We start from the raw sequence: 12,280 nt of genomic DNA on the forward strand, positions 1-12,280 counted from the left end.
AACCACTGTTATTTCTTCTTAGACTAAACTTTACAAATTGCCAGTGAAGGATTCCCTACCCGAGTGTGGCAGTGGTAATATCTCAAATTATTATTTTGTAGGCCATTTGATGACCAGTCTGCAGGCACAACTGGTGTTGATCCTGTCAATGGCAGCTCTGCACACCACCAGGAAGGAACACCTAATGGAACAGGACAAAAGAACTCCAAAGATTCTGCAGGAAAAAAAAGAGAAGACCCAAAACCAGGCCCTAAGAAACCCAAAGAGAAAGTAGATGCACTGTCACAATTTGATCTCAACAATTACGCAAGTATGTCTTAGGTTCTATTTACTTATTTTATTTATTTATCTATCTGTCTATTTGCTGCATTGAGTTGGATGCTATACATAAAAAAGTTATCAAAGAAGGAAAGAGTTGACCTAAACAATAGAAGCTGAATATGAAGCACTAACTGATTTAACGTGAACTAAAATAATAACTGAATACATATGCTGTCCTAAATGAAAGAAATGCTAAACCTCATTGAGTTGTGACCTTAATGAAATAGGTATCTAAGATATGGTAACTAGAGAATAAATGATAGTATGGGAGACTGTGTTGCTATGGATACTTTCAGAAAGCTATGGAGTGAAAGAATATTGGATGCAAAGGATGACAATAAGAACATGTTTGATGAGGGAGTTAAGGAATTAGACACTTAGGTGAAAATGAGCTATTTGTCATTCATTCAGATGAAACTTAGACTGGAAAAACTGAATAAAATGGAGAGATTTGCTAGGTTAAGACCTGATCTATTTTAATTTTTTTAATATTGCTTAATGAATCTAGATGTCTTATACTCACTGGGATATATGATAATTTTAATAAGACAGCTAGAATAATTGTTAATAGGACAGTGAGTGGAGTCATTCATGTGATGGGTTATGATATGTGTGCATCCATGCCACTTGTTTTTAACAAGTACACATTGTGGACAATGGTCTATGTAAAATAGAGGCATTAAGAGTCATAAGATCAGGTTGGCTAGTCAACTTCACCTAGCAAATGGGCATCTCAGAGCTTACTGTATCCTCTGAAAAAGAGAAACAGCAATACCCACCTCTTAAGAAAGGCTAGATGCAAATGAGGTAAAGTGCTATATAGATTTTTACAGCATAATACAAATCTCAGGCTGGGAGAGGTAGAGATTAAAGTGATTTGACTGGATAATAGGGTAATATTTATTTTTAAAAAACACATTACCACTATATTGCTTAAGAAAAAACTACATCATTCAAAGCAGATAATTGTAGAACTTTTTTTTTTCCCTCCAGAGAGGAAGGGAGAAGGGGAAAGAGGAACATCAGTGATGATACACAATCAGTGATGGGCTGACTCCCTCATGGCCCCTCCTGGGGCTCAAGCCCACAGCTTGGGCTTGTGTCCTGACCAGGGAGCAAACCGTGATGTCCTGGTTCATAGGTCCACGCTCAAGTACTAAGCCACAGCGTCTGGGCAGGACTTTTATTTTTAACCTTGTTTATGAAATCTTTTCAAGTCTTACTAATGAATGGACATCTTATGGCGTGGGAAATGGATTACACTGTGAGTTACAGGAAGAACTAGACCTTTGCCTTGTCTTTCTTTTTTAATCACTACTGGATGAACATTTCTATGTATCTTTTCTATTGGGGGGAAAAATATTTTAAATCTTCTCCCATACCCACAGGTGTTGTTATAATTGATGACCATCCGGAAGTAACGGTAGTTGAAGACCCACAGTCAAATTTGAATGATGATGGTTTTACTGAAGTGGTATCCAAAAAACAACAAAAACGTTTACAGGATGAGGAACGCCGGAAGAAGGAAGAACAGATCATACAGGTTCAGTGTTCCAGCTTTTTGCTAGTTGTTTAGGTTGCTGCTCAAAACATGTTAGCAAATAATCAAGGTTTCTGTCTGCCTGGAAAGTCAAGGCTGGATTTATTACTCAATGTTGAGAGTGACTGGATTTTCACAACTTTAAACTGTTTTAACCAGTATTGAGATAAATTATAAATAAAATATAATCACTGTTAAGCTTAGTGTATACCAGTGGTTCTCAACCTTCCTAATGCCGCGGCCCTTTAATACAGTTCCTCAAGTTGTGGTGACCCCCAATTTCATTGTTACAAAGTGAACATAATTAAAGCATAGTGATTAATCATAAAAACAATATGTAATTATATATGTGTTTTCCGATGGTCTTAGGCGACCCCTGTGTAAGGGTCGTTTGACCCCCAAAGGGGTCGCGACCCACAGGTTGAGAACCGCTGGTGTAGACCTTTACTTTAGTAACATATTTTATGTTCCAGTACTAGTTGTCTTGTTTGCCTCATCTTGTCAGCATTAACATTAAATTATCTTGGAAACCTAGTAAACGCAACTGTCATGATCTAAAATTGCAGGTACTTGACTTAGAAAGTTTGAGTTGTAATCTAAATTAGTTCACTTACTAACACACAGAATGAATAAGTTATTCTATTTAAATCAACCCAAATACCCCTTTTGATAAATGCTGACACAGATAAAAATAAGTTGAACACCTGAATTATAGTGATAAAGACCTCTAGCAGATGAGAGCTTAAAATTGAGACACTATAAAAATTATATGTAGATAGTAATACTGAGTTCAATTGGACATGACCTTTACAACTAGATAATTTCAGAAGTCATTTGTTAGTTATTATCTTTGGGATGGTGGAATTAATAGTGCATATATCCTGTGTAGCATAGTGCCCCAACAACAACTAAAATACAGAACAACTATCATCCAGAACTGCGGGAAAGCTGGCTTAGTGGAAGTACTACAACTAGAGAGGTAAAGAAGAAACCACATTGAAATTGGTACAAGGTACAGAGGCGCAGAACACGCCGGCACCTGGGTGTGCCGCTTTTTTAATTGGGAGGGAGATACTAGCTCCTGCTTGCTCTGAGCTCCAGTGCCGGGCCAGACTCTGGGGGACCCAGACATGTATCTATTTTGAATAGTTAATGGAGCTAAATTAGCAGTAGGTAGCTTTGTTAGAAATCATATTTATGAACTGTTACTTTTAGCTGTTAATGACATAATTTATTTTTACCAATTTTTTAAGGTCTGGAACAAAAAGAATGCCAGTGAGAAAGGAAGAAGTCAGACTTCTAAGCTTCCTCCAAGATTTGCCAAAAAACAGTCTACTGGGACCCAGCAAGCCCAGTCTCCAGCTCCAGCCCCAGCCCCAGGTCCAACTTCAACCTTGCCTTCAGGTCCAGTTTTAGCCTCACCCTCGGCCACAGCTGTATCCGCAGCTCCGGTCCTAACTTCAACTTCCACTCCACTCCCAACTCCAGCGTCAGCTCCTACTCCAGCCTCCACCTCAGCTCCAACCTCTTCTTCAGTTCCAGCTCCAACCCCAATCCTTGCCTCAGCTTCAAACCCAGCCGCTGTCCCCATTCTTGCCTCAGCCTCAATTCCCATTCTTGCTTCAGCCCTACCACCAACTTCAGCAACACCTCCAGCTAGCTCAGCCCCAACAGTACCAGCCAGTTCAGCCCCAACTGCCCCAGCCAGTTCGGCCCCAGTCCCAACCCCAGTCTCACTCCCAACCCCAGCCCTTGTCACAGTCACAATCCCAGGCCCCACTGCCCCAGCCCAAACTCAGGGACAGACTCACAAACCAGTCCAGAGTCCCCTGCAGACTACAGCACAGTCTTCAAAACAGCCACCACCTTCAATTAGACTACCTTCAGCTCAAACACCTAATGGCACAGATTATGCAGCCACAGGAAAATCCATCCAGACCTCACAGTCACATGGCACTCTTACAACTGAACTATGGGATAACAAGGTGGCTCCACCAACTGTGCTGAATGACATCTCTAAGAAATGTAAGTGCGCAACAGAAGTGAGGGCTTGGGAATATTGGGGTTTGTTTTTACTTTTGTTTATATATTCAGTATGGGTTTTTTTTAGCCTTTTCTTTAGTAGGAAGCAGTTAAAGTAATCTTAACTTCCTTTCTTAAAACCTTTGGTTCTAAATCAAAGGTGTTACATTTTTAATAGTCATATTTTATATGTTGATAAAAGCAATACACAATGTTTGGGGACTTATATTTATTTTGGTATGCAAGAATCTCTGAGTGTGGTGTGAAAAGTAATTGTTTTATTGTTTAGTTACTGTTAAATAAAGTGTTATAAAGATTGGATTATTAGCCTCTTAACTTTGGTGTTCACATTTCCTGTGGCTTCTTCTCTTCAGTAGGGCCCATTAGTCCGCCACAGCCACCTTCCGTCAGTGCCTGGAATAAGCCTCTAACATCGTTTGGATCAGCTACTTCATCAGAGGTAGGAATAGACTTGCTAATGGTCTTGGTGGGGTTACTGGGGCAGAGTTTCCTTAAAACAGTTTCTCAGATTTCAGCATGCATCAGAATTCTGTGTCGTCTAGCTTTCTGCTTATTCATCTTCTGTCACTGTTCTTAACTTGCTGTGTTCCAGCTGTTCTAGCCTTTTTTATTCTTGACCTTCTACTAGGTGTTTGCTCTGCCAGAAACACTTTCAGTATGACCTCCTGGGGTCTTTCTCCATCCACCAATCTAAAATGGCTTAACCATATTTTAATTTTTGTGTATTGCTTATCTGACTTTTCAGTTGTCTATTTTCTCTATCCATTATAATGCAAGGTCTGCGAGTTAGATTGTTGTGTCTCTGCATCACTGCCTAGCACACAGAAAGTGCAACAAAAATGAGTATATTGTTTTATTTTCACAGCACACTTACAAGTAGGCAACACTGGTATTGCTATCTTCTTTCCCCCATTCATTCGACTGTTTATTTCTTGCTGGTAGTGTCTTTCTGTGTTTGTTGCTTTTACATTTGTTTTAAGTGATGAAAGAACTTGAGGCTGTGATGGCCTATGGTTACACTCATGACACAAAAATCAGGACTTTAAAAACTTAAGTCTTGCCCTAGCTCAGTGATGGTGGTGAACCTTTTGAGCTCGGCGTGTCAGCATTTTGAAAAACCCTAACTTAACTGGTGCCGTGTCACATATAGAAAGAAATTTTTTGATATTTGCAACCATAGTAAAACAAAGATTTATATTTTTGACATTTATTTTATATATTTAAATGCCATTTAACAAAGAAAAATCAACCAAAAAAATGAGTTCGCTTGTCACCTCTGACACACGTGTCATAGGTTCGCCATCACTGCCCTAGCTGGTTTGGCTTAGTGGCTAGTGTCAGCCTGGGGACCAAAGGGTCCTGGATTTGATTTTAGTCAAGAGCACATGCCCAGGTTGTGGGCTCGATCCCCAGTAGGGGGTGGGCATGCAGGAGGCAGCCAGTCAATGATTCATCATTGATGTTTCTCTCTCTCTCTCAACCTCTCTGAAATAAATGAAAAACAAAAAACTTAAGTCTTGTCCTAGTTTTCATTTTATTAGTTGTTTTCTAATACATACAAATCATTGTGTGTAAGGGAAGGTTCTCTTAAAACAATCAATGGCAGTTAATGTCAGTTAATATGTGGGTTACTTCAAACTTCCTTCTATTTAAAATATGTGGGGCTACATAAATCATGCAGTCAAATCTGAACTCTGTTTGATAGCAAGTTTTTAAATATTCTATTACTAGGGAACAAAGAATGGTCAAGAAAGTGGAGTTGAAATTGGAATTGACACAATTCAGTTTGGTGCTCCAGCTTCAAATGGGAACGAAAATGAAATTGTTCCTGTGCTTTCGGAAAAAACTGACAAAATTCCTGAACCTAAAGAGCAACGGCAGAAGCAGCCACGGGCAGGCCCCATCAAAGCCCAGAAGGTAAACACAATTCATATTCCAGGTGTAATTGTGTAAAAGCCACTAACATTTATGAGAGCAAATAACAGTTTTAAGTTTTGTATTCAATGAATGCTTTTGATCATGATCCTTTTTTGTTTATAAACATTGCCTTTAGCTTCCAGATTTGAGTCCAGTAGAAAACAAAGAACATAAACCTGGTCCTATTGGAAAGGAACGCTCATTAAAAAATAGAAAAGTAAAAGATGCCCAACAGGTGGAGCCAGAAGGACAAGAGAAATCAAGCCCTGCTGCAGTCAGAAGTGTAGACCCTGGGACAGCAAAGGAAACCAAAGCCGCTTCAGAAATGTCTACTGAAATAGGAACCATGATCTCAGTGTCATCCACAGAATATGCCACTAATGTGAAGGTGAGCAGCTTGCAGAGATCCCCAGTTCAGCTGATGCAAATCATGTCTAAAACAACAACCTTACACTTTTGTTTGTTTGTTTTTTGCTTGAGACATACAGCACTATAGACTATGGGTTACTATTACTAGAGATTTTATTTCATGGTGTGCATGTGTGATCTAAAGAAATTCCTTGCAATAAATTATTTCCTTTTTTTATGGAAATTTACTCTTAATTCTGTACCATTCGGTTGTTTAAAGTGAAAAATGCCTACACAAGATTAAGATGCTTTTTATTTGGGTTTGTAGACTTTGAAAAAGTTTCTCTCCATTACTTTTGTTAGTGGAGTTAACAGTGGAGCTTTATTTTGCTCACTCATGAGATTTTGAAGTCAGGAAATAAGGCAAAGTTTAGTAACCCCAGTATAGCCAATTTTTTTCCAGGCTTGGAACAATCACTATTGCATTGATTGAGCCCCAGAGGAAGTAGTTGACGTGTGCTTAGGGACCACATTGAGTTAAAGATGTATATTTTGAAAACTCATTAAGGCAAATTCCACTGAGTAACTTAAAGGAGCTAACACTTGTGAGAATAGCAAATTTATGTTTGCCATTCCAGGATGTGTATTTATTGAGAAGAAAGAGAGATGGAATCTTTCATATTAATTTGAGTATTTTTCTCTTAAAAGCTCGTGTGATTTAGTTCTACCACATTTAAGGAAGAGTTTCATGATAATAAGCAACAGTTTATCCTAAAACCTAGTGAATTGCGACAGCTAAGATCTTGACATTCATTTACTTACTTTGTTTTATTTTGAAGAGAATAAAGGTCAGAAGTTGCAAGTAATCTATAGATTGTGAGAACCACACAAAGAATTCTTTTAGGAATCCACAGAAATTAAATCTTTATTACTGATGACAACCTCCTAGTACTATGCAGTGCATTTTTAAAAATGCACAGGATCCAAACAGAAGTGGAAATGTTATTATTTCAGCAGTGGTTCTCTGTTTTATCCCACTGTTGATTTTTAAGTTAAGATTTGGGAGAATTCAGTCTTAAGGTTTGTTCTCCTCGTGCTTTCTTCCGAAACAACTTTACAACTGTTAGGCTGTAATTAGAAAGTGACTCATTAATTCAGTTTAAAATCTATTTTTCTCTATTACTACTCCACAGGAGTCTGTAACAGACTACACTACACCTTCTTCTTCTCTGCCTAACACTGTGGCTACTAATAATGCAAAGATGGAGGATACTTTGGTTAATAATGTAAGTAAACAACTTGTGGTGTGGCAAGTTTGGATAGAAACCTGGCTATTATACGTACTATATGGCCAATATTTAACTTTTCTCAGGGGACAAGTTAATAGCAAATTTGTATTTAGGAGCACTGTAATGTAATTAGCAAAAATAATCAAAGTAGAGTTTTTGTTTTTCCTCCTAAAAGTTGTCCACTTTCCATTTAGGATCCAGGCCTTTGCTGCTTCGGCTTAGTGTCATCAGGACTAACCCAATTACCCTGGTTTTGATAAGAAGTTTGGTTCTTAGCTATCACATACTTCAGTGTTTTATTTTTGTTGGTAATTTTGTTCTTAAATGAAACCATTTTATGATCCATGAAAGCTCACTCAGTAAAAACACAATGTTACCAGAGATTCGGGTATTTCCTTTTTGAATTTGAAAAAAATTATACTAGGCCTTAATAGCAACATTCCTGTTGTGAAGACTGGGCTATAATGTATATGTGCTTCAACAACTCTTAAATGCTTCATTAAAAGGTGATAACAAGTCATGTAAATTTGGCTCTGGTTTCTCAGAGCAACCATGTTATAATTCAAGATTGTGTTACAAGTCATCATAGTCCATCATTTTGACTAGTTCACTGACTGAAAAATTGAACGGCGAGCCCAACAAAGTTAGGTGACCTGCTGTGGTAGAGAGCATTTTAGGAGTTACATGTGAGGCCCTTGTTTTGGAGGGCACAGATGGTGGAAATTTGGTCAGCTGCTTTAAATGTCGTCCCGTATAATAAGCAAAGGCATATTCTTTTCAAAAAATACCCTTTATAGATATATTTAAAAGTCGCTCACACAGGGCTTTAACTCTATCATTTTGAGAATAAAAATCTTGATTATGTTTTGGTACAAAGTTTTTCTTACGCTTTCTGTTCCCTCTAGCATCAAGCTAGAGTCAGAGAGGTGACATGCGTTAGAGACCATTTAATCCAACTTTGTGGTCCAACTGAAGGCTCTTGCTATGTAGCTGAGTGAGTCACACGTTTTCTCTTTGTGATAGGAGTGCACTTTAGGGGCTGGTTAATGTAATTTGTCCAAATTTAGATCTTACAAAACTTCATTTCATAGGCCAAACCTTTCCCCTGACCTTTTGGACAAAGGTTGAAATCTACTTAACTTCCTGTAGGAAGTAATGGAAAACTTGGGAAGGACAAAAAGACTTCCTGGCAAATTGCTCACTATGTAGATTATCAAATAATCAGTAACGTATCAGTAAAGTTAATTGTACTTTAATTGTGGTGTCTTCTCAGTTTAAAAAACATAGAGTATTTCTTAAATGTTACTTTTTCAAGAAAGTATATAATGCTTTTCTATCAGACCCTCTAAAAATGACTGAAAATATTCATATGAGCATTTTATTGGTTTCCATGTGGTTTGCTAGGCTAATGAACATGGTGAGTTGTGCACAGAAACAACTGAGGGGAAGAGACCCGACCTTGTGTATCAGTGAATAATCTGCGTTTGATTTTAGCAATTTATCAAGAGTACGTTTGGAAACAGGAAGATCAGGTTGGGTCACGGAGCATCATAAGTGGTCACCAGTTTGGAATCATTCCATAGCATTGCTTATTTGTGCCAAGTATGGTGGTGATTTTGAATTTAGTTAATATAGTGTTTAAAATAATGTCCAAAGTTTAGTTCCTTTTGAAATGTTTTTGTTTTCTTCATTAGTCTGTTTGGTTGTTCTATTTTATGGTAGGATTTCTGTCTTTTTAAAAATTATACTTAAAAGAGGCTTATTTCTCTTATTGAAGCTTAATATACTTTTTTAGGATCTTAGTTGATATTTATTGGTTAGTGTTACCTAATAATACAGTTGTTTTGAATGTCTTGAAGATATAAATGCTGGTGATGATTTTGATTATTATAGCACAGCTCATCTCCAGTAACTAGTCTGTGGTATCAGAATCTCCATAGTGTCACAAAGTGATTATCTGGCACCCTCATATCTCAGTCATTGTTCCTGAACAACTGAGGGAACCATCAAAATCAATCATGCAATAAATAGTACATCATAAAAAATCTCAAGACCCTGGGATTTAGAGGGGGGGGAAAAAAGATATGGGTAGTGAGTTTCTAATATCTTCAGGCATTTAACAATATTTGCCGTAATTGTGTCATTACTATTTACTATATAACAAAGCAATTTGTTTAGTGTAATGGGGGAAGCAATATTCCATATTTTCTTTCCAATATTCCTTTTGTTCTTGAATATAGTTGACAGAAAGTTTGACTATTTCAGATTTATTTCTTCAATGTATTATATTTATCATGTTGAATGATTCTGATAGAACCTGTAAATCCCATAAATGGGGGAAATGGTATCCCCTTAAAGCTTTGCTGCATAGTGTATCGTCCAGGGACCAGCAGCCGTAGCATCACCTGGGAACTTGTTTGAAATGCAAAATTTCAGGCCTTGCTCCAGACCAGCTGAATCAGGATCTGCATTTTAACAACATCCTCAGATGATTTGTATCTACATTAAAATATGAGAAGCACTGCCATCAAGGGTATGCCTTATATTTGGGACAGGCTCTTTCAATTCATGCATAAAACGGCAGAAAATATTTCTCTTCAGAAGTTTTATCTAAGATGTCCAAAATTACCAATTACTATAAACACAGTCTTAAGTAATCGAATATTCATGTTGGCTCTGATGAAAAATAGAACACCCTTAGAGTATGATAGCATTAACTGGGCTTTGGTAGCAGACCCAGTTAGTTAGATTGTGATATGTGTTGCCTGCCTTTTCAGGTGCCCCTGCCCAACACCCTTCCCCTCCCTAAGAGGGAGACTATACAACAGAGCTCCAGCCTAACTTCAGTTCCTCCCACTACTTTCAGCCTCACCTTCAAGGTATGTACCATATCCATCTCTAAAGGTCCATGATTGTTGCATGCAAGGGGGACATACGCTAATACTATTCTCTTGGGTTTTTTACTAGTTTTGTGTGGTAAGCAACAATGCTAAGCCGAGGAAATGATGTGATATCAAATTACACCTTAAACTTTTATTAACTTCTAATACCCTTAGCAGCGACTTGCTATCCTCTCTAAAGTAAGGCCTATCATGCTTGTGAATTTGGTCCTAAAATTACAGGAGAGTAAGTCTCATGTGAATTGAATGAAAGCATTATAGCAGTTAGAACATTTTATGAAGCAGTAATTATGCAAGTGATTTAGAATTGATTGTTGGATAATTTTTCAATAAGAGGGCAAAAGATTTTGGACAACACGTGCTTTTTGATGTCAAGAAGTTTAGGCTTCTTTTGTTTGTTTTTTAATCTCTTTATAATGTTGAGCTATGTTATTAATGCTTTGTTATATTTGAGTTGTTTGAGAGCATTTTCAATGAGTTCACCTCAAGATTAGTCAATGGTTAAAAAAATGCAGATATAGAATTAAGTGAGGGGTTTTTAAACGCAGGTATTCTATGTGTAATAGCTGGACCTCCTAATGTGGCTCTGGTTGTCAATGAATCTTTCTGATGGTCGTCAGGAGTGGGAAACGAAATTGTTTCACAATGTGGACAGTGTTCACGTTTAGACTCTTTCTGTTTGAGTCTCCAGCCTCCTGACCACTTGACCCTTTGCCCCCCAACTTGTGTGTAAGAGGCTTAATGAGTGTCGGCTGAGACTATAAAATTTGTGCTATTCGTCTTCACCCAGTTCTTACTAATGACTGCCAAATCCTATTCCACTTGAATGACTGTTTCAGTCTGTTTCATCTTATGTATTTATATTATTTAAGGAAGTAGTCTAATGCCACATAAATAAATATAATACCATTAATTATTCTTTAGGCCGTTGTTAATTCTTCAGAAAAACCCTTCAACATTGCCTTTCACTCAATGTTTTTAACACTCCAAGAAAAAATAGCATAATTTTAATTACTTTAAATTTCATTAACTTAAAATTTTCTCTTTATTTGTACTTCTGACATCCTTCTGGGTAACATATAAGGTATAGAAAAATTCTGTTATGTGGGTATTATACACAGTATATTTATCGAGGGGAAAGGTGAATTTCCTTGAATTTCCAAAATTGTAATCTGAATTTTCTTGCTGCTTAAGAAATGAAATAGCCTGGCTGGTGTGGCTCAGTGGTTGAGTGCTGACCCATGAACCAGGAGGTCACGGTTTGATTCCTGGTCAGGGCACATGCCCAGATTGCAGGTTTGATCTCCATTAGTGGGTGTGCGGGGGACAACCGATCAATGATTCTCATCATTGGTGTTTCTATCTCTCCCTCTCCCTTCCTCTCTGAAATCAATTTTTTAGAAAAGAAATTAAATAAAGCCAAATGTATGTGACCTACATATATTATGCAAGTTTGATTAGACATGACTTAATGTGTTTTCACCACAACAAAACTGGTATAAAAGACATTGCTCTGTATTAAAAAATCTCTAAACCATAAAAATCTCAGATTGCAAATTGCATTATGTTTAACTTCATAAGTTATTTTTAAACCCACCCTCCCCGCAAAAAAAGAAAACACACAAAAAACAACTCTTGTTTTAAAATAAAACACATGTGAAACCATCAAGGTAATAGTGAAAAAACTCAAGCAAATATGAATTATCTTATATTTCAAATTTATGGAGATGACATTAGTCATTAAGAAAAGGTTAAATTACATATAGTGTGTGTTTTAACAGAAAAGCGGGAGGCATGTAATTCTTCTCAAATTCTCACAATTAAAATAAGGTTACAGTTTTAAAAGTGGTACTTGAAGAACTACAAACTTCTTAGCAGTACTATAAAAATCTTATTTAAAAAATCCTCTCATGTGAATCATT

The 12,280-nt window shown here is 37.2% G+C and overlaps 1 protein-coding gene across 1 annotated transcript in view; it reads left to right on the forward strand.

The window, feature by feature from the left end:
• PRRC2C (proline rich coiled-coil 2C) overlaps window positions 1–12,280 on the forward strand; it is a 76,882-nt gene that overhangs the window by 47,599 nt on the left and 17,003 nt on the right. The window contains exons 17-24 of the mRNA XM_081113199.1: window positions 102–310; window positions 1,710–1,864; window positions 3,115–3,886; window positions 4,258–4,343; window positions 5,636–5,821; window positions 5,958–6,209; window positions 7,363–7,455; window positions 10,236–10,337. Of these exons, the coding sequence (XP_080969325.1) occupies window positions 102–310; window positions 1,710–1,864; window positions 3,115–3,886; window positions 4,258–4,343; window positions 5,636–5,821; window positions 5,958–6,209; window positions 7,363–7,455; window positions 10,236–10,337 (1,855 nt within the window). The remainder of the gene's footprint in view (window positions 1–101; window positions 311–1,709; window positions 1,865–3,114; window positions 3,887–4,257; window positions 4,344–5,635; window positions 5,822–5,957; window positions 6,210–7,362; window positions 7,456–10,235; window positions 10,338–12,280) is intronic.

The sequence above is a fragment of the Myotis nattereri genome (genome assembly GCF_964212035.1).
Source record: "Myotis nattereri genome assembly, chromosome: 18".
Lineage (NCBI taxonomy): Eukaryota > Metazoa > Chordata > Mammalia > Chiroptera > Vespertilionidae > Myotis > Myotis nattereri.